The sequence below is a fragment of the Diabrotica undecimpunctata genome, chromosome 4 (genome assembly GCF_040954645.1).
Source record: "Diabrotica undecimpunctata isolate CICGRU chromosome 4, icDiaUnde3, whole genome shotgun sequence".
In the NCBI taxonomy this organism is placed as follows: Eukaryota; Metazoa; Arthropoda; class Insecta; order Coleoptera; family Chrysomelidae; genus Diabrotica; species Diabrotica undecimpunctata.
Window position 1 is genome coordinate 56,194,910 of NC_092806.1, and position 23,756 is coordinate 56,218,665.

At 34.1% G+C, this 23,756-nt stretch overlaps 3 protein-coding genes across 3 annotated transcripts in view; 2 read left to right on the forward strand and 1 right to left on the reverse strand.

Moving 5' to 3' along the window:
- Positions 1–23,756, forward strand: part of LOC140439543 (ribonuclease P protein subunit p40-like) — a 110,509-nt gene that overhangs the window by 42,057 nt on the left and 44,696 nt on the right. The window lies entirely within an intron of this gene.
- LOC140439540 (polyadenylate-binding protein 1-like) lies at positions 7,799–9,852 on the reverse strand. The gene has a single exon (XM_072529509.1). The coding sequence runs from the start codon at positions 9,729–9,731 to the stop codon at positions 7,866–7,868; it is 1,866 nt and encodes a 621-aa protein (XP_072385610.1). The 5' UTR covers positions 9,732–9,852; the 3' UTR covers positions 7,799–7,865.
- Positions 10,105–22,615, forward strand: LOC140439541 (dnaJ homolog subfamily C member 8-like). The gene is made up of 4 exons (XM_072529510.1): positions 10,105–10,292; positions 10,449–10,769; positions 10,926–11,162; positions 21,929–22,615. Exons 1-4 carry the CDS (start codon positions 10,236–10,238, stop codon positions 22,049–22,051), a joined length of 738 nt encoding a protein of 245 aa, XP_072385611.1. The 5' UTR covers positions 10,105–10,235; the 3' UTR covers positions 22,052–22,615.

Genomic DNA, 23,756 nt, shown 5'->3' on the forward strand with positions numbered 1-23,756 from the left:
TTGATAATTTCACACTATCTAGTTATATTAGTCGATATCTAGAGCCCATATAGAGACATCGACTCAGGGCCAGCAACTCCCAACTAGGAGTCTTACGTTGCAATACAGCATATTTGTTAAAAACTTCAACATCATACCAATTTATTAGCAAAGATGTAATAAATAATATAAATATCAAATTTTGTATCACTTAAAGGGTTTTTACACACATTTAATGGCTTCACTCATGTACACCTGGTAAATGAACTGATGATGGACTTGTTAGTTCGAAAACGTTCTGTGATGTAGCCCGAAAGGGTCTTTTTAATTATATACCTTTTAAAAAAAGAATTTTTAAATAAAACTTAAAAACTATAATAATAATCTGCGTCAAGATCCAATATCGACATACTGGAGAGATTCCAATCGAAGACCTTCCGCATTATCACAAATGAACCGTGGTACATGCCCAATGAATTCATCAATCGCGATCTTCAGATGAAAACTGTCAAAGAAGAAATTGCCAGTTACTCCCAAAAATATAACAGACAACTGCAAAACCACCCCAACAGGCTAGCGAAGAACCTTATGAGGCCCCAGACAAACAGAAGGCTAAAGCCTCTTACTTCAAGCGATCTACCAACAAGATTTTAAACTTTTAAATTTAAATTTTTTTCTTTTATTATATTAGAGTCACAAATAATTTTGTTACTAAAATTATGATTTAATATAGCTTACTGTCACTGGAGAGTCTCCTGCACGTCTCTTGTAATCTAATTAAACAATTTACTTAGATTAGATCGGAATTACTTCATATCTAATTTACAAAAATTAGATATGAAGAACCATGCCCATGCAACAATCAGGCTATTTCTTAGATACAGTGAAAAAATAAAATAAAAAAGTTACGAAACTGCATATTAAGTAATGTTTAACTATTTTTAAAAATATAAAACATAAAATAATCGCTTCTTAAGCAACTACTCTTTTTTAATCTGAGTAGTAGTAGCCTGTTTGGCTTGTAAAACAGTGATTCCTGACTGATATTTACCATCCAACTAAAATCACTATGGTTACAATTTTTGCTTCACGACTAAATTTACATGACTCTTAAAATTAATAACATGGATCCAATGTATTGTAGGGTAAACCACCTAATTGTTGGCACTAGCCCAAATTATTGGCAGTGGACACTTTATTTTTAAATAATTAAGGAGCAATTCACTTTAAGTACTTACTTCCACTTTTATAATGATCTGGCAACATGTATTATTTATGGTAGGGCGTAGAATACTACATATAATCGTCAATATCATAGATAAGAGGGTTAGGTTAGGTTAGGTCAATATCCCGCCAACTATTCGAGAATGAAGGTTAGACGTTAAGTTATCCTTATATTTTACCTGATTTCAGTAAGGCATCATCGGTGTTAGAGGTAAGTTTATAACTGTAATATTGGCTGTGATAACCAGAATGATATATCAGGTTAATCTCTAGATTTCACCGAATGACTACCGGTATAAGTAGTCCCCCACTTGTCGGTCAACAGCTTCGGGTGAAAGAATTGACAAGTGGTAGGGCAACCCCTTGTCCTTTAAATTACCTCTAAAGGCGGAGGAATCAAGGTTGATCAACGGCATGGAGATGCGGAAAGCAACGGGAAACTACCGCATTAAAGATCTATAAGATATCCCTAGTATAGTTAACATGGCAAGCGACAAAGTAGAAATGGCCCTAAGTCCCCGGCAGCCCTTAAATGGGCATAGGGTGCGAAGAATCGCCGGGAGGATAAAGATTGCTACATGGAATGTGCGAACCATGTATGAAAACGGCAGAGCGCACAATATCGTCAAAGAGATTGAAGACTAGACATTAATATACTAGGAGTCAGTGAAACTCGGTGGCCTAACTCTGGGCAATGTACAATTCGAAACCACACAATCTACTACTCCGGAAATGTCACTAAGACACACAGAAATGGAGTAGGCGTAATCGTGTCTCCATCTATAAAAAGTGCAGTAAAAGCATACACTCCCTTCTCAGACAGAATGTCACTCCTTCAGCTGAAAGCATATCCACTCGATCTAAATATCATACAAGTATACGCGCCAACAGCAGACAAAGATGACGAGATTGTGGAAGAATTTTACCAACAACTGGAGACCCTGACGAGAATGACCAAGAAAAGCGAAGTGACATTAATAATGGGCGACTTCAATGCAAAGGTCGGCAGAGGTAAGGTGTCAAACGTTGTGGGCGGTCACGGATTAGAAACTAGAAACGAGAGAGGGGAACGTCTCATACGCTTCTGTCATGAACAAAAACTATTGATAACTAATACTTTTTTTAAACTGCCCCCTCGCAGACTTTACACCTGGAAGTCGCCAGCAGACTCGAAAGAAACAAATGTAAGAAACCAGATCGACTTCATTGCCATACCAGAAAGATTCAGAAACTCAATCACATCAGTGAAAACCTATCCCGGGGCTGACGCTCAATCGGATCACAACCCAGTGGTGGGTAAACTGGGAATCAAACTAAAACGTATAGAAGGGAAGCCTAACAAAACCAAGATAAACATTAGGAAATTAAAGGATCCCAACATTAAACAACAAGTACAGGAATCCTTAAGAAGAAACATTGGAAACTTGAGTGAACCCGCACAAGACCCAGTTGCTAAATGGGAAGAAATAAAAAGAGCTGTTGAAATGACAAACAAGACACTTCTGTTACAGGAGCGCGTAAAGAAGAAAGAATGGATGACGGATGAAATCCTTGATATGATGGAAGAAAGAAGACAACACAAATGCAAAAATCAAGTGAAGTATCAAGAAACAAGTCACAATATAAAAACAAAGATAAAGGAAGCGAAGGAACGCTGGCTGAAGGAGAAATGCGATGAAATCGAAGAGTGCGACAGAAGATATGACTACCACAACATGCACAAAAAGATCAAAGAATTAACAACTAAAAAGAAAACCAATAATCCCCACCCGACACTAATAGACGCAGACGGTAACCTTATATCAGACGACTTGAAGCTCATTGACACATCGAAAAGATTACGTAGAACGACTTTTTAACGATAAACGCAGAATGACAGTGGACCAAGATGACGACATGACTGGACCCGAAATACTAAGGTCTGAAGTGGAAAAAGCCATTTCATCGCTAAAAAACGACAAAACACCAGGTCCCGACAACATACAGGGCAAGATCATAAAACTCCTATGCGAAACGGATGACCACTTCTAACACCTTTTACGACAAAGGGAAGATTCCGGAGGAATGGCTTCGATCGACCTTTGTAGCCATACCTAAAACACCAAGTGCAAAACACTGTGATCAACACCGCTTAATAAATCACATTACCAAAGTTTTCACCAAAATCATACACAATAGAATATATAACAAATGCGAAGCAAATATATCGGAGTCACAGTTCGGATTCCGAAGCGCATTGGGCACAAGAGAGGCAATCTTCAGTCCGCAAGTTTTAATTCAAAGATGCAGAGACATGCACAAGGACGTCCACTTGTGCTTCATCGACTTCTCCAAGGCGTTTGACAAGGTCAAACATGATAAACCCATGGAAATGCTCAGGAAGATGCATATTGATGGCAAGGATCTGCGCATAATAACCAGTCTCTATTGGAACCAAAGTGCTGAGATAAAGATGGGCAACTTACACAGTGGGAAGATAGATATTAAAAAGGGTGTACGACAGGGATGCGTCCTCTCGCCGCTCCTGTTCAATATATACTCTGAACAAATCTTCAGAGAAGTTTCGGAGGGTATCAAAGTAAACGGAGAGGTAATCAATAATATTAGATATGCTGACGACACAGTTATTACCGCAAATGACTGCAACGAGCTTCAAAGACTCATGCAAAGCATACACACAGCAAGTCAAGAATATGGTTTAGAACTCAATACAACCAAAACTAAATGCATGCTCATCAGAAGAACACAACAACCTCCGATGCAATTGACATTAAACAACCGAAAAATAGAACAAGTGGAGACATACACATACCTTGGAACCACAGTCAACACAAAATGGGACCAGTCAACAGAAATAAGATCACGAATTGAAAAAGCGCGAAACGCGTTCAACAATATGAAAAAGTGGTTCACAAGCAAAATCTCAATGGAACTAAAATTAAGACTGGTCAAGTGTTATGTCTTCCCGGTCTTGTTCTATGGAGCAGAGGCATGGACCACAACGGAAGCCACCCTGAAGAAACTAGAATCCTTTGAGCTGTGGATATATCGCCGTATTCTTCGGATATCCTGGACAGACCACATCACTAACGTGGAAGTAATGCAGAGAATAGGCAAAAGCAAAGAAATAATCTTCACCGTAAAGAAACGGAAGCTTGAGTACTTCGGACATGTCATGAGGCATACTAAGTACCGGCTGCTACAGTTAATAGTCCAAGGAAGAATCGACAGTAGGAGGGGACCGGGAAGAAGACGATACTCATGGATGCATAACCTGCGACAATGGTTCGGACTAACATCGACCGAACTGTTCAGAGGTGCCGTAAACAAAGTCAAAATAGCCTTGTTAATAGCCAACGTCCGAAACGGATAGGGCAAAGGAAGAAGAAGAATCTCTAGATTACATTGTACCGTTTTCTCGTGTTAATGCTTATTTTCTACACAGGTTTAATTATTTTTGTTAATGCCAACTATTGGATGTCATATTATAGCAAATGCTAGTGATTGGCAGTGCTACCAATAATTAGGTAGCCTAGGTATTTATTTAGATTTAGTGATTGGCATCTTTAATTTCAGGAAGAAAAAAAATTCCTAAAGTACAAAAGAAAAGCAAATATACAAAAAAATATAATGAAGAAATTCTTCAAGAAGCTTTACAGGAAATAATTAATGGCATGCCAAAGGCGACGGCAGCAGTTAAATATGGGATACCCAGAGCTACTCTGCAATTTAGACTAAGCGAAAAATTTAAAAAAGTAGCACATGGTCCAAATACTTATTTAAGTATTTCAGAAGAAATTGTATTAGAAAAATGGGCAGTAGATTGTCACAGAAAAGGGTTTCCGAAAAGAAAAGAGGACATCCAAGCTTCTGTTGTCATTTTTGGATCAGAACCCCCAACCAAATCCATTTAAAAATAATCTTCCTGGGAATCATTGGTATCAATCGTTTTTAAGAAGACACCCTAATTTAACAAATAGAATTCCTGAAGCTGTAAACAATGCCAGTGGAAAAGTGTCAGAAAATTATATCAGAAAGTGGTTTAATAATATATAAGAATATTTAATGGAAAAGAACCATTTTGACATTCTTTCTGATCCTAGCAGAGTTTACAATGGAGATGACTTATTTTACCCTTTGTCAGAAAGAAAATAGGGTTTTTGTACCAAAAATGTTTATCAGATAGAGCCCATCGAAAACAAATATACCATCATATTCACATTTTCTGCTGCGGGAGTACAACGCCAGCGATGATCGTCTATGCTTATAAAAGATTACCCAAAAGCATCACAGGTGTTCCAGATGGTTGGGGTATTGCTACTAGTGAGAAAGGTTGGATGTAAGCAGAAGTTTTTCATGATTATATATCGAAGATATTATATCCTTATTTAGTTAAGTATCAACATGTTACATTTACAATAATAATGTTTGCAGATGGGCACAAAACACATTTAACATACCAACTAAGTCAACTGTGTACAGAACTCGAAATAATCTTAGTAGCATTATATCCAAATGCCACTGGAATTCTTCAACCTGCCAATGTCTCTAGTTTCAAGCCACTTAAAAATGCGTAGAAAAGAGCTTTGTTGAATTGGAAGAGACAAAATCCATTTGAACAACTAAGTCAGAGAAACTTTGCTCCAATTTTAAAAGAAGCGGTAGATACTCTTAACCATTGGCTATCTTAAGTGGTTTGAGGGTGTGGTCTCTGTTCTTGGAAAGCAGATAGTATTGACTACAGCAAATGCCTAGGTAAAAAATATACCATAGATAAATTTGGCGAAACCACAACAAAATCAATCAATTTGACCGATTTTTGCAACATATGCGATAAAGATACTTTACAGCTCTTAAAAGAAGCCAGAAAAATGGAAACCCTGATAACACTAGCAAAAGTTTCAGGGTACTACTTAATCTATTTAATATTTTACATCCAAATAATGAAGAAGGCAATAATTCACAAATTGTAATAGATGAAATGTTTTTGGAAGATATGTCTGCAGTAGAAGAGAGAGAAGCGATGACTTTTTATGATATAGAATTTGTACCTGTTGTTCTTTTGGAAGAAGTTCCTGAACAAAATACAAAAGTGGCACAAAGTTTAGCACTTTACTCAGGAAATACTCAAGAAACAATCACAGGATCCACTGCCATTTCAACTTTTGATTCAGTTCCCTCCACTAGTCAAAACTCTATATAAATAGGAGCAGTAACATGGAAGATTGTTTGCCTTGGGCCAAAACTCGCTGAACATAAAGGAATATGTAATACCCAACGATCTAGCTTTGAAACTTCTTCTTCAATTTATAAAAGAGAACTAGAGGAAAAGGAACGCGAAAAAAATGAAAAGGAGCGAACAAAGTTAGAAAATAAAGCAAAACGATTTCTGAAAAGTAAAGAAAATTCCTTGAAAGGAAAAAGTGTTAAAATAAATACTAAGATTAAGGTACTCAAAGAAACAGCTTTATTTCAGCAGAAACCTAGTATTTTAGAGGACTTAAAAAACCTTTTAAATAAAGAAGATGATCAACAGCCCCATGAAAAAAATATGGAAATAGGTCAATTCCAAAAGCACATTAGAAATCTGTCAGTATTAGGATTTGATCCAGAAGTTCCAGAACTCTGCTCACCACCTAAAAATAATATTTATATGAATAAGGGTATATGCTTTACATGTACTGGAAATTTTTCCCTGATTAGGTTTGGAGTTAAATACCAGAAGTGTTCCAGAACATTTCACAAGGAATGTCTTGAAAAATATGATTTATATAAAGAATATTTTGTAAAACTTGTCTTAAACAACTTGTATAAAGAATATTGTTTTTGTAAAATTTGTTTTTAAAAAATATATAAATAAATGGCACTTTGTACTTAAGTACTTATGTTTTCAATGCTCAATCAATATTTTGATATATAAATTATGTCAATTACTGGGTGCCAATGATTGATTATTTGATAAATAAATTATGCCAATTACACTGCCCATAACTGTGCAACTGTGTATTTTTGCAATATTTTCCTCAATATTTATAATAAAATGACATTTAATTTGTGTTCAGTATTAATAGTAAATTATAAAAAATTCAAAATATCCCCCTATGATGTTACCTATATTAACAAATCTAATGTTTAAACAACTCTTTTCCTTAATGTGCCAATAACTGGGTGGTTTACCATTTATTTGATTTAATTTTATCTTTCAATCTTGAATATTAACTAACAAATATTAAGGAATTATATTTTATATTGATAATTGATACTAAATTTTTACTTAATCAAGAAGGAAATATTATTTAATATAGATCTACAATTTGATAATGTCTTCTAAAATTAATTTACAACAATTAAAAATTATAATAAAATTAATTCATTTACATCCAAATAGTGTATTAGGCATATGGCAAAGCTTTTAAATCTAATCACAAAACATTAAACAATAATTGAATATCATGAAGTGAATATAGAGATGTAAACACATAATTGATGGTAAACAAATGAAATAATAATAAACACATTTGATGTAAAGATTATGCCTATGCAACAATCATACCATTCTTTAGATACATTTAAAAAATAAAATAAAAAACTTACGAAAATGCACAAGTACTTTTTATTTATGCTTAAAAATATAAAACATAAAATAATCGCTTCTTCAGCAACTACTCTTTTTTGATCTGAGTAGTAGCAGCTTGCTTGGCTTGATGAGCTTGTAAAACAGCAACTGCTTCTTCCACTTTGTTCTTAAGGGACTCCTGTTGTTCCAGCATGTGTAGCAGCTCAGTGTTGTCAATTTCCAATAACATACCAGTGATTTTACCTGCCATGTCTGGATACATGCGTTGGATAAGTGGAAACAATCTTTCACCTAACATCTGTTTTTGCTCCTGTGGTGGAGCAGCAGCCAACATAGTTGCTGTTAATGGTTCTTGACCTTGGATGTGTACAGCCTGCTGTACAGGAGCAGCAGCACCTTGTAAACCTCCCAGAGGTTGTGGTGGATTTCTCATGTTTGAAGTGTACTTGAAGTTGGCTGTTCTGTTAACAGCAGCAGGTACAATGGTATTTTGTGGTTGTTGTCCAGTAATTTGTCTAGGCACACTCATGTTGCTACGCATAGTTGTTGACTGATTTGGTGGGCGAGTAGCAGCTCTGTAAGTGTTTTGCATACCAGGGTAAACAGTAGTTCCTCCTTGAGCACCCTGTCTTACAGTTGTTTGGGCAGCCCATCTAGTACTAGCACGAATTTGAGTCATCTGTGCTGGTCCATAGAATCTTTGTGCTGCAGGGATTGTAGGAACAAAATAACCACTAGATGCACCGGGTTGGATGAACTGACCCATCTGGTGCATTCTCATATTTGCCATACGCTGCATGTACTGTGAAGTTAAATGTGCTTTACGATCTTCTTTACGCTGAGCTAAGGCAACATATAAAGGCTTAGAACCAACAATTCTGCCATTCATTTCTGTTACCGCCTTTGTAGCTTCTTCTGGGGAGGAAAAGCATACAAAACCAAAACCCTTGCTTCTACCTTCTTCCAGCATCACTTTGGCAGATGTTATGGTTCCAAAAGGAGTAAACTCTTTACGAAGACGTTCATCATCTATTGTATCATCTAGATTTTTAACATACAGATTTACGCCCTGATAGCGATTAAGTCTTTCCATTTTTAAGGCTTCAAAGCGACGTTTTAGTTCTTGCTGACGCTCAGCTCTCTTTTGAGCTCTTCCTACATACAAAGGTTTTCCTTCTACCAACTCTTTTCCATTTAAAGCTTCAACTGCCGTTTCTGCTGCCTCTGAACTTTCAAAGGCTACAAAACCAAATCCTTTTGATTTACCATCTTCTTTACTCATGATCTTGTAGCTGGTAATTTTACCATACTTTTCGAACATAACTTTCAACTGTTCCTCAGAAAAATCTTCACCAAAATTTTTAACATAAACATTTGTGAAGAGCTTGGCTTTTTCTCCCAGTTCCTTTTCTCTTTCTTTGTGTGGAATAAAGCGGCCTACATATACTTTTTTTCCATTCAACAACATACCATTTACCTTTTCAATAGACTTATTTGCAGCTTCTTCAGTTTCAAAATGAACAAACCCATAGCCTTTACTGGAACTGTTTTCATCTTGGGCTACCTTGCAACTAAGAATGTTACCAAAAGCAGAAAAAGTATCGTACATGGCTTTGTTGTCAATGGAACGATCTAAATTCTTGATAAAAACATTTCCAACGCCAGATTTTCTCAATGATGGATCACGTTGAGACCACATGATGCGGATAGGCCTACCTTTTATCAAGTCAAAATTCATGGTATCCAAAGCACGCTCAGCATCTGCAGGTTGTTGGAAGTTCACATATGCATAACCCAATGATCGACGTGTAATCAAATCTCTACACACGCGAATCGAAAGAACAGGACCCGCAGTTGAAAATTTCTCAAAAAGCATGGCCTCAGTAATATCAGAATGTAAATCGCCGACGTATAAGGACGCCATAGGATAATTTGGGGCAGCCGGATTCATCTTCGTTGGATATTTTTTACTTTTTTACACTATTTTACAATTTTTTTTGTTTTTTTAATAGTTTTTCTTCACAATAGGTTCAAAAGTCTAATTGTCAGAAGTCAAAAAGAAAAAAGGTTATCAAAATCTTCTCTTCTGCTAAATGTTTGACGTGTAGAAATTGGCGGAAAAGTAATGACAGACGCACATGTAAAAAAGCAGAAGAAGAAATCGTATTTTAACATAAATTTACTTGGGTCAAATTATAAACAAGAGTAACAAAGTAACTAGGCGTCTCGTAGATAATTTAAACAATATTGAGTAAAAATATCTAGAATATTTCTAAAAAAATAATAATCTTAAGACAACCAGCTACAATACTACTGTTTTTTGTCAAATGTCAACTGCAAGCTGTCAAGCTGCCATTGCTCCCTTCAGTCAGGAAAATATTTTTACAAAAAGTCAGATGATAGCAAACAAATGGTAAATAGTTAGATACTGACTAATTATTTAACAAAGTTCAAAATGTCCACTAGTGCAGAGCCTGAAAAAGATATTAAGTTCAATTTGTTTTACACTGAGGTATGTATCTACCCCTTTTTCTTATTACAAATCTATTGTTATTCAACAATGTAGGTATAATTTGTTTTTCCACTTATTAATAGATAATGTTTTGCTTTTTTTAAATGTATTTATTCACATATAGCATATTAGGTTATCTACTAATGATATTTTAAGGTAAAGGAAATAGAAAAGCGAGACTCTGTACTCACACCTAAACAACAAATCGACCGATTACTAAGACCAGGATCAACGTACAGAAACTTGAACCCCTTTGATGTGCTTCAAGTTGAACCTGAAACTGAACTTGATGAAATAAAGAGAAAATACAGAAGATTATCAATATTAGTTCATCCAGACAAGAACCAAGATGACCCAGATAGAGCCCAACAGGCATTTGAAGCTGTAAATAAAGCTTGGAAAACTTTAGAAAACGAAGATACTAGAAAAAAGTGTATGGATATTATCGAAGAAGCTGTAGGAAGGACAGATTTAATGGTCAGTATTATTTTTTGACTAGTTGGGTAATCTACTTATAATAGTTATATATTTTTTAAGAAGTTTAAGAATAATTTTAACTTGTAGTATGTTTATTATTTAAATTTTTTCGTTCATTGGCATGGTCTTAATATTTAACCTGTTGAGACTTTGTAGCTGACAGAGAAGAGAAAGAAAGCTAAAAAAGAGGGAAAAAATACAGTTCCTGAAGATGATCCTGGACAATACAAACATGCTGTGTATGTTCTGACAATGAAACTATTTGCAGATATGGAACGAAAGAGGCGTGAGCTATCAGAGAGGGACCAAGAGGAGAGAAAGAGAAAAAGGGAAGCAGAAATTGAGGAAGAAGAGAAGGCCAAAGCACAGAAAGAGTGGCAGAAGAATTTTGAAGTAAGTGGCCTGGCCTATCTTAGTATTTATATTTAATTATGACTGGATATTTGGTAATTTCTTTTTGACAATTGCTTCTAACCTATAAGTGTAATATTGTTCTCATAAGATGTAAATTTTTGAGAATAAACCACACATCTTGTTATGTGTTTAACCAGTATATTTTCCCAGTATGAGTTGTATGGACTTCAGATACAGGCTTTTTTCAGGTTGCATACAATGCTTTTTTTGCATTCCTATGCCCCGCTCTGGATTGAAATATTTTGTAGCTGATGTTCTCCTAGCAAGTGTATTGCCACATATTCCCCCATTACCTAGAGCCCATACCACTGTAGCACTGCTATGTTCTCCCAGTCTGTCAAGTTTTTGTCAGCGTTCCCACACTAGCTGAAAGTTTAACTTAGGGCTTATGAGAGCCCCATGGCTGCTTGGATATCCGTGTATATATTAATCTGCTTCATTTCTTGCACACTGCAAGATTGCAAATATCTACCTGAAATACAGAGGTATATTCTCATAGTGGAACAGAAATGTTTAAATTTCCACCACTACCGAATATGTTCCTGTACCTAAACCTTCTACAGTTTTATACCTCCTCTGCCTTAAAGAGGCAGAGGAGGTATAAAACTGTAGAAGAACTCTGCAGAGAGTTTCCTCCGCCTCATCCCTCTCGTGGGTAAATATCACATGGAAAGATACTTCTGGCTTTTATCAGGATGCAATATGGTCAGAAATCATCATCTATTCAGCACCTCTGGTTGCATTTATTATGTTACTTAGTCCTGATCTAACTGGTATGATGCTCACAATTTCACACAGTTTATAATATACTACTTTACCTCTCCCCTATAACTATGTTTAAAGGAGGAATGGAGGAAAGAATGAAAGGCCTCCATAGCTGCCTTGGTGCAAGCAAGTCTTTGCACCTTGCTTAGTCTGAGAATGGTTCATTTTTTGCTGCATTTTTTCATAAAAAACCATACCACTGATGCATATCTAATTATACTACTTTTTTGGACCTTTTTTTCTATCCAGTTTTGCCAGGTTTGGGTATAAAAGCCAGCCTTATGAGCCTCCGTACTTTTGGTATGAACCCCAGTCCTAAGCTAGCCTGTAGTATCATACATAATTTTTTGTACAGAAGTTCATTTCCCTTTTGTAGAAGTATTGGATAAATCCCATCTGGACCCAGTGATTTATATGACCATGCCATTTTGCCAGTTTGTCGAAGGGTGAGGGTGCCATAGTAGCACAGATGGGGGGAGACTTCTATATATTTTAGGAGACAAGATGATATTTCCTGACATCCACATGACACCTGACCTTGTGCCACATAAAGAAATGGGTCGTTTCAGTCAAAGATGATCCCAATTTTGCTAGCATCCTTTAGGTCATGACACTCATCTTTTGCTGTTCTTATGACTTCCGCCTTACGCAAGTGTAAGTCTTTTTCTCTCTGAGCTAAAGCTTTTTCTTCTGCCAAACCGAGATTTATTTTTATCTGAAATTCTGAAAGTCTTATTTCTAGTGTAGTGGCTTGTTTACCTAGGGAATTTATTAATATGCTCTTTTATGATTTCAATTGGCCTTTCAGAAATTTTGTTTGGGGGTGATTTCTTTCGCCTTTTATCTATGCATGCCACGACTGAGTGGACTTTTTTTTTAACTTACGTTCAGTTTTTAGGTTACATACATCCATGTTCTTTAAAGCTTAAAAAACACGAACTCTTCTTAAAAACACTGTAGTTTAATAATAAATTACTATTGCTTTAGAGAAGGTATAATATTAGTACCTATCCAAAATGATAACAAACTCAACTAACAGTCTGACACAGTGGAACAGGGGTACAAGTGCACTTGTACCTCTTCTCTTCCAAGCCCTACTCATAGTTGGCTTGGAGGTTAAGTAACTTGCCTCTAGAATGCAGCATGTGTTAGACTTATTGCTTAGATTTCTTTACCTCGAAATAGGATGAAAGATTTCCAGTTCGGCAATGCAGAGAGAGAGAGAGAGAGAGAGAAAGAGAGAGAGAGAGAGAGAGAGAGAGAGAGTGTTATCAACACTTCAAAATTGTTTTTGTAGTGTTGATAACTTTTTGAAAAAATAAAAATATAAATATGTACCTTTACCCGACTCAATAGGCTCAAGTACGCAACTTTTATTCTCTATAAAATGATATGTGTTCGTTGGAGAATTAAATAACGTAACTCTGAATGAAATGCACAAATTTCTTTAGATGTTAACAGTTTAGGGTATAAGACTATACTAAAATTAAGAATTACAAACTATATCCTAAAAACCTCTCATAGTTCTTGATAATATCGTAAACACTTCGAGATACTCAGCGTGGATGTTTATCATCTTCTAAGTAGTCTGAATATTGAGATAAAACACACACACACACAGTGGCGTGCTCGCCATAACACCTCCCTCCTGAAGACCGAAGCTGGGGTGTCCAAGAAGGGCTTCTTTTGCAGCTTCGAAGTTTTGACTTGTAGTGAAGAGCCTCTCATACTCCGTACAGGGCAGGTAGGTCCACATGGAACAAAAAAACCAACCGGCAATAACTTGTTGTGAGAAAGCCGTAGATGAAGTGTACCACAAGGTAATCGAATTATATATTGCAGTTATTATTGATTAAAATTCCTTTATAATTAAATTAAATTAAATTAATTAATTAAATTAATTAATAAATAAATTAATTAAATTAATTAAAGCTCATATCTACTACTTGTCGTGTTACACTTCAACTTCGTTTAGTTAATCGCATCATAAAATGGTTTTACATTATTAAAATGAAATTTTCGAAATGATATACATTTCTGTCATTCTCATCGTATAGATATAAAATATTCTTATTGTTAACGTCTAAGATTTGCTCATTAGAGTAGGAGAAATTATTTAAATTTAAGTTAGTTTTAATATTCTCAAATTCGGTATATTCATTTTGTTTTTGATGTACATGGTTTAATCGAATTCTTGGCAGAGCTTCTAATTTTAGTTTACTTACAATAGTATCGATTTTTTCAGTTACGTCAATAACATTATTACTTCGGACTTGATGTTCGTGTATATTATTTACACTAAGTATATTATGTTCCTGATCAGATTGAAACAATGGGATGGCCTCGCGATTAGCAAATAAAGTATTTAAACCAAAGTCAATAACACATTTATTCTTTTCTAAAAAATCATAACCAAGTATTCCATCAAAAGGAGAATTTATGTCAACTATATAGAATTTTTGAACACCCGAAAATAACTTAAAGTTTACGCTCTTTGTAACTTGAATTGGTTCGTTATTAATACCAAATATTTCAAAATTTTCATGATTAAAGTGATAAGAGTCTAAAATTTTACCTGGTTTCAATATTGATATAGCTGCCCCTGAATCAATTAATAATTTTATATTCAAATTTTTAATATGCGCGTAAAGAAGCGGTTTATTTGCTACTTGGTAAACTGTAACGTTGTCAGCGGCACTTGCTCTAAAAAAATCCTGATCAACTTCGATTTCTATTTCTTTTTCTGAACTATCGTTGTCGCAATAGGTATTATGAACAACATTGTGAGATTGTGGTTTACGATAACATTTTTCTGCTTTATGTCCATATTTATGACAAACAGTGCACTTTGGAATGGTTAATTTAATTGGTGGATTTATCGATTGATTTGTTGAACCGGGATCAGAAAATGTTTTTTGCGTACCTGCAGTACTTGAAAAAATTTCATTGTCATTATTTATAATTAATTTACATAGAAAAATTGTCATTTGTTTGTTTGAAATATTGTTGGTTTTCATAATCGTTTAAAATTTGCTTAATTTGAATTAACGAACTAGGATTTAAAGAGCGAAGCATTTGACACAAAGGTTCTTTTATGCCCGTAATAGCGGTCAGAATTGCAGTTTTACTGTGAAAATTATTTAAACATTTTTTCTCAACATTGTTCAAATTTGAATCGTATTTGATAACTTTATTGATTCTTATTAATTGTTTTTCAATTCTATCAACGAAATTTGTAGGTTTTTCATTAGAACGTTGCTTAAAATGACATAACTCAAAATTTAGACACTGCAAATCCAAATTTTCACCAAACTGAGAAAGGAGAGCATTTTTTATCTCTTGCCATGTCGAAAATTCTTTCGAGCCAATGAAATCAAGAGCTTTTCCCTCTAACCTGCTTTTTACCATAAAAGGAAAAATTTGCAATTCCGCTGGGTCAAATTTTGCAAAAATGAAATCAAAAGAATCTATAAAATAATGTAATTTTGAAGAGGACCCATCAAAAACATTTATAAGCTTGATAGCTTTGTCACAATTAATATAATTATTAGAAGTGGTAGCGGAAATTATTGGCGTAGTTGCTGTTACGTCGTTAGTTGCCATTGTATTATCAAAAATAAATTAAACAATTAAAAAAAATGCAAATACTAGATATGATAGCTTAAGAGTTTGAAAATTGCGAAACAGAGTAAATAAAAAAAAATGAAAACAAATAAAAAATTAATATAATTCGACTAACCTCAAGTATTTCCGTGAGAACGTGGCTTTACACCGGAACTGGTCGAAAACGTTGCAGCGTCGCAGATCAAGTGGATTTACACTGGAACGGGTAGAGAACGGGTGAAGAACGTTGTACCTTCTGGATCAACTGGGTTTACACTGGAACTGGTCGAAATTCTAAACTGTATGTAGTCGGAATGGTAGCCGAGATGTTGCTTCTTCTGTGGAAATGCTTCACCGTTTCCAGGGTCGAGTGGCTTTTCACTAAAGCTGGTTGAGAAGATTTCACGAAGTTGCTAGTTGCGCCTCCCCAGAACTTCCGAATTACTTTGTGGCTTTACACAACAAGTGGCCTTACACTTGGAATTCTTCGAAGTTGCTTACGGGTTCATTCAGTTTTCCTTCCTCGTGGCCTTACACTCGGAACTCAAATACTAAGTCACTAATTCTCCAATTTTCCAATTAACGATAAAAATCGATTAAAAAAAGGCTTTACTTTTTCTAATTGGAAATTCTACTGACTGCGCTACTTTTATTCTCTATAAAATGATATGTGTTCGTTGGAGAATTAAATAACGTAACTCTGAATGAAATGCACAAATTTCTTTAGATGTTAACAGTTTAGGGTATAAGACTATACTAAAATTAAGAATTACAAACTATATCCTAAAAACCTCTCATAGTTCTTGATAATATCGTAAACACTTCGAGATACTCAGCGTGGATGTTTATCATCTTCTAAGTAGTCTGAATATTGAGATAAAACACACACACACACAGTGGCGTGCTCGCCATAACACGCATATGCATAGTTTTGCCCCGTTTTATATTTGGTGGAGGAAATTAATAAAAAAAAACAATTTTTTTGGACCATTACTGTATTAAATATATTAAAAGTAAAATAATATATCATTTCAAAGTAGCAGATTAATCTTGGAATACTTACACTAACAAAACTGTGTGCAAAAGATTAAAGAATAGCATACATTTGAAAAAATTATACAAGGGTTAAATCACTGAGATCGGTACTGAATGATTTTTGAATATATACTGAATGACATATTTATGAATTTTGCAATGCTACTAACTATTGGTTTAGATAGCTTCTGAACTGATTTTGAAAAAAAAAACACTTCTTCTGTCTCCATGAATCTCATGGTCTGGCTGTAAGCTCAGTTGTTCAAAAAAACTGTATTCTAATTGTATGGTAAATTGATGTGCTCCATAAATGTGTGTTGTTTTATGGTTTAAACTGGTCCAAAATTTCTAATTTTTTGGCAAGTTAAAATTGAAATTGTGTATAAGTAAATTTCTAGAAAATTTTAAGTGTAACTGTTTGATTGAATAACTTTGATCTTGAATCTTTTCTTTACTACAAAAAGTTGATGAATAAAATTAAATAGTGACAATAAAAACTTAATGTGCTGATAAGGCTAAGTGGTTCCGAGATTGTGATTATAGTCCAGGAAGTTTTCTATATTTGTTCTATATTTTAATAAATAAAATGGATACATGCGCCGAGTGTAATAACCAATTTAACTTAAATCAAGTTTTTTCTTGTGATGGATGCAGAACTGTTCTTTGTATGGAATGTCCGTGCTTCGAAGGGCATGTAAAGTCGTCGGTTCCCCTGGGCTAGTGTCCATCAACACTAGCTACTTGAAACAGGGTAAAAGATGCAATGGGCGCCGGAACAATCCGAAAGGATCTCCCTGGCAAAAAAAGCCATACAATATTATTATTATTATGTATGGAATGTGGTAATCTAACAGCATCTGAAGTTAAATGCATATAGTTAAAAACAAAACATAAACTGAAGTTTTTCTGAGAATTGGGATTTCAGAAGGTACCAGCTCTCTTAAAAGAAGTAAGTGAGCTTAAGGAAAGTATAAATAATACACAAGGAAAATGTCGCATCTGTTGCACCAGATATGGAGGATATTATTTCCGAAATGCTAAAGAGGCAAAACAGTGCTTCCAATATAATTATATTTAATATTAATGAATCAGTTAAAAATATTCAAACGGAACGTAATGCAGAGGACAAACAAGCAGTAGTCAATATTTTGACTTATTTTAATATTAACAAAAATAATATAAAACTTAATTATAGTGCCGGATGTCAGAATTTCCCTGGATCAAACAAAAGCCCAGCAAGAGTATTTTTTAAGTACTAGCTTCTACATCCAGATAATTAAAGCAATGTTTTTACAATGTGGCATTAAGCAGTTAGTAACTGAACCTACTAGAATTATGTATGTTAGTGAAACCTTAATTGTTAATAATCTGATCTTGATCTAGTTAGCTGTTTTGTTCATTCAACTCCCAAGTTGAGTGACCATTCATCGCTCAGTTTTAGCAATAGTTTTCAAAATTTTAATGTCTCTAGTAAATGTTACAGATGTCTTAACAAGGAAAAAAAATATATATATATATATCCAATCCAAATTAATTTACTTTCTTGTGATTGGGATTTAGATTCTATTGATGTCATTACTATTTACAATAAAATTTTATCAGTCAGTCTGTCAATAAATAAAATAGCACCTATTCAAACATGTCATATCAAAAGTAATATACCATGGTTTGATAATGAAGTTAATAGTAAAATTAAAATTTGGGACAAATTATACAAAGAGTTTTAAAGTGCTAACATAAGTGATAGAAATGCCAAATTAGTAGTTAATATGTTAAAAGCAAAAAAAGAACAATAATGTTTTGATAAAATCGATAGGTATAAAAATAACTCTAGACTTATGTGGAAAACGCTAAAAACACTAATTAACAATAATTGTCAAAAATTCCCTTATCACATTGAATTTAAGGTTCAGAATCAGTTATGCATTCTGAGTGACAAAGTTGAAATAGTGCGTCAGTTTGGTGAGTATTTCATCTCTAGTATTCGGCAAAGTGTTGAAACTATCAACTCCAAAGAATTATGGAGTTATGATCAACATAATTTGTATCCCAGTATTCATGAATTTAGGTTACTATCACTGATTGACTTGTCAGTCATGGTTAAGTCGTCAGAGAATAGGAGTAACATTAATGAAATACTAAACTACAAAATTTTAAGCGTTTTTTGTAACTTGTGGTCACATTATCTTAAATTTTATAAATACTTCTCTTAGATAATCAAAAATTCCAGATTTATTAAAAAGCAGTACAGTTGTTCCAATACCAAAAGTTAGTAATACTATTAAGACTGATGAATTTAGACCTATAAATATACTTTCGCCCATTGAGAAATTATTAGAGTTGGTAGTATATGATCAAGTCATGGATCACGTTGATAAAAATGAAATCTTAATGAATACTCAGGTTTTCGTCAAAAGTATTCCTGGGAAACTGCACTGCAACTTTCACTTTGTAAATTCAGGTCTGAATTGGACAATGATAATTATGTAATCGTAGTATTCCTTGATTTAAAAAAGAGCTTTTGAAACTATTGATCGTAATATCATCATCATCATCATCATTCTCAGCATATTCTACCGATTATGGTTTAGCCTCCCTTACATATTCATTCTTCATATCTGCCCACGATTGTCTAAAATTCGCTTTTCTGTGCCATGTTGTACCGGCTTGTTTCCTTATGTCATAGTCACATCTTAAATTTGGACATCATCTTGGTCTCTTGACGCATCTTGGATACCACAGTGTAATTCTAGTGGACCACCTATTGACAGTTCTTCTCGCTAAATGTCCCGCCCACTGCTATTTTAAAAATTTAATTCTATGGATTACATCAGTAACCTTGGTTTTCTGTCTGATCCATTCTATTATTTTTCAATCTCTCTTTATACCTAGCATGCATAGCTCCATTGACCTTTAAGTGAGTTTGAGTTTCGATATTATCTCTTTCTTTAGTGTCCAAGTTTCGCAGCCGTATGTCATGATTGGTAGTATACACTGATCAAATGCTTTTTTCTTCAGGTGGATTGGCATCTTCGATTTGAATATTGGTATTTCTACCAAAAGATGTCCAAACTAGTTTCATTCTTCTGTTGATTTCTGGAAGCAAGGAGCCAGATTTATGTATTAATTGTCCCAGGTATACATACTCGTCTACTGTCTCAAGTGTAGTGTTGTTTATTATTACATCTTTGGACATCCACTAGCTCGTTGTACATGGTTTTTGGTTTTGTCAAGTTAGTTAGTTAGTTAGTCATTTAGGTCGCTTATAAGTTCTTGTAGTTCTGCAGGATTACTAGCAATCAGAACAATGTCGTCTGCAAATCTTAGATGGCTGAGGTATTCTCCATCAATAGATATTCCTTTGTTCTGCCAGTTCATTTTGCTGAATATATTTTCTAGAGTTGCCGTGAAGAGCTTTGGTGATATTGTGTCTCCTTGTCGGATGCCTCTGATACTGGGAAATTCTGGAGTGTTTTCATAAATTTTTACCTTAGCTTTTGCTTGTCTGCATATATTTGTTAAAGTTTCTATGTATGGTTTGTCAATGCCTTGGTTGGTCAAAGCTTCTATTACTGCCTTGGGATATATAGAATCGAAAGCCTTCTCGAAATCTATGAAGGTTAATGCTAGCGGTATTTCATATTCTTTAGCTCTACTCATTAGTTCTCGAAGTGTATGAATATGATCTATGGTACTAAATTCACTTCTGAAGCCAGCTTCAGATCAGTGGATTGTAATATTCTCACTAAATTAGAAGGCTATGGTATTAGAGGAAATGTTACTGAATGGTTTAAAGATTACTTATTGGATAGAAAGCAACACATGAAGATTGATGATATTAGTTCTTCTGAAATTAGCGTTAATATTGGGGTACCTCAAGGTAGTGTCTTAGGACCTCTTTTGTTCATATTGTATTTAAATGATATAAACTTGTTTGTTAAATGTGATTTCTTTAGTTTGTATGCAGATGACACCCTACTTGCATGTTTTGATTCAAACTTAGAAAATGCTGTATCTAGAATGAAATCAGCATTGCAGTCTGTTAATAAATATTTAAAAATCAACAAACCTAAGTTAAATGTATTAAAGGCATCTGATAATAACAACTAAATATAAATACCCAAATATTGATATAAATACTATTAATCTTCAAATTGACAATGATAAAATAGAAATCATTACAATTAAGTACCTGGTTTTCAATTGGATAATTGTCTTTTTGACAATAAATTTTTGACATTTATTGTCTTTGAATTTTAAATTTGAATTTTCCACAAACCTTTCTCCTCTGTCTAGAAGACGATGTTTCTCCTATAACCTTGTAGCAGGTTGCTTTGGGCAATCTGGTTAAAAAACATGTTTTTGCAATTGCCTCTGATTTAGACAATTCAGGACAGTCCTTCATAAACATGTTTCGGCATATGTTTAGCATCATCAGAGAGGTATTGAAAATATCGCTTAACGTTTTACTACATAGCTTTGTAAATCCTCCAATCGATTAGAGAGTTACACTGGTTTTTCAGCTGCAGAATTATTATCACACCACGGACGCCACATAATCCCAACGCCCAAACGCTCAAATAATCTTCGTAAAATGGTAAAAGAAGTTTAGAAAGAACACTGACGAAGTCACAACCAGACTCAATTGCAGTTCACTATTTGAATTTAACTGAATGCTGTAGTAGGTATGGTTATACTAAAAATATTCTTGTTATGCAAAATCTGCTTTCACTGGTTTAAAAATAAAATATAGGTACCTACCTACCTAAGTGCAAAATACTGGAGGTGGTGAAACGTGATTTTTCCTGATAAACTATTTTATGGTTTCGGTCGCTCAGGCAAATATTGTTATATCTTACCTGAAACATGATTTGTCATAATGTCGAAATCTGATTTGATTGGCTCTTGGTCCATGTGGACCGATCAATAGTTTGATGAAATCTTCAACTGGGTGACTGCCCATATTTTCAAACATAATACCAGGCACATCTGAATGTAAATATCGATGAGAATATTAAAACTTCATATTATTATACATCTCAGTCATTGATAATTTTGCAGTTAATAACTACTCCTGGTAGATTATTTTTATTGCCTGCTTTTATTACAGATATATATATTTTTACACAATCTCACCAAAAAACCAGGCGACTATACCGTTCATAGACGATTACACGACCAGCAATCATCGTCGATGGTATAGTGTAGGCATAACATATGCGGCTGAGCTATGAATTCTATTAGCCAGGGAGCTTGTTAGACTATTTTTATTGAGAATTCCAACAAATTTTATATAAATATCTTCTGAAAATGTATGATTTAATATTTGTTTTCTTTTGCAGGAATCACGACAAAATAGGGTAAACAGCTGGCAGAATTTCCAGGCCAACAAGAAATCAAAAGATAAATCGAGTAAAAAAATTAAAACCTTTAAGCCACCAAAAAATAAACCCGAGTCTAGATAGGTGGAATGTGTGGACAGGTGTGGAATAGTTTTAATACATGTGTAGTATATATTCTTTTGTTACAATAACAAAAAATGATGATTTGAACTGTTTATCTAAATAGGGGAGTACAGCTATGTATTCGTTTTGGATTCATTTCGTTTTTAACACATGCAAAAAGTTTATGATACACAAGAAGCAGAAAAGTGGCAGATTTTTTTTGTGGTTTACTTTTTTAAATAATTTATTTGAGATATGTTATTGAAATATTGTCTGGTATTTACTGTGATTGTTCTAATCTTTGTTACTGAAACTAAAGGGTAGTTAAAAAAAACTCAATTCACTACAATATCAGACAATTCAATAGGATATTTTTTGGACCGAAGTGTTAAAAGTTCTAATCTAAAGTATTTTTATAAGTAAATTTTTTAAACTTTTGTTCATTATATCCATTTTGCTTATAAAAATACATTTAATCAACGAAATATCTTGTACAGTATACACTTTTAGCCATTTTTATTTTATATATTTTCTTGAAAAGTAATTGTTATTTTTTTCTAAATAAAGGACCTAATTGGTTTTTTCTGAATGATTTTAATTTATAAATGTATAGTAGGTGGAAAATTTCTACTTATTACATAATTGCAGTGTTCCCTAAAATACAGTAGACTCCCTCTATAACGAGAACTGAAATGGCAGACTAATTACCTCGTTATAAGCCGATCTCGATATATCAGACAACAATAATACTGTGCATACATATGAATATGTATTTTTCTAAAACATTAACTTCCTATAGTGACGCTATTCGGAGAAATATATCTTATATATATATATATATATATATATATATATATATATATATATATATATATATATATATATATATATATATATCTTAAGCATATCATTTGAAGCATACTCTCCTCTTCTATCATATCGTATTCAGCTTGTTCTTATTCCAAATGCCGCTTTTAATGATCTTGTTCAATTTTTTCACATGCGAAAAATCATGTCATTTTTTACTATTAACTGGTATTACTAGCTACCATTCTACCACAATTTTACAATTATTTCTCATCCTTCAACCCTTCCCACTCACATTTTAACCCCACTCCATTAGAAATACAGACAGTTGTAAGATAGCAAACAAGAAAGACCCACTCTTGATTGTTGACTGTTGCTAGGGACAGTCGTTCGCTCTTTCGTCTGCTGAGTCTCGCTAGGCAGAAGTATAATTTCTCTAGCCTGTTACCTTTCGCTTGGTACAGACTTAAAGCTCTTTTTCTCCACTCTAATTATCTCTCTCGCTTTTAGTTACGCGAAAAATATCGCAAAAACTATTTTAAATCGTGTACAGACGCAAATGTGCTATATCTCGTGATCTCAGTGTTAGTACCGCGAAAAACGTGTTCAGAAACCGGTACCAGGACAGATCCCCCTTATGAAGAACAACCGCGACTGAAAGCCTCTAAATACCGCGAGTGTGTGTGTGCAGCAGAAGAATTGGTAAGACTTAAACTTAATTTGCTATAATCTGTTTAACCTTTTACCACATATCCTAATTTATTTGAACCAGCCCTCAATACAGTAATGTAATACAGTCCTCATTAACTGAAATTATATTCATAATTTCACATATGTACACCCTTTTTATACAGATCTTATTTAACCAAGTTTATTGTATTAGTTTCGACTTCATTGTTTTTGTTTTCAATAGATGAAC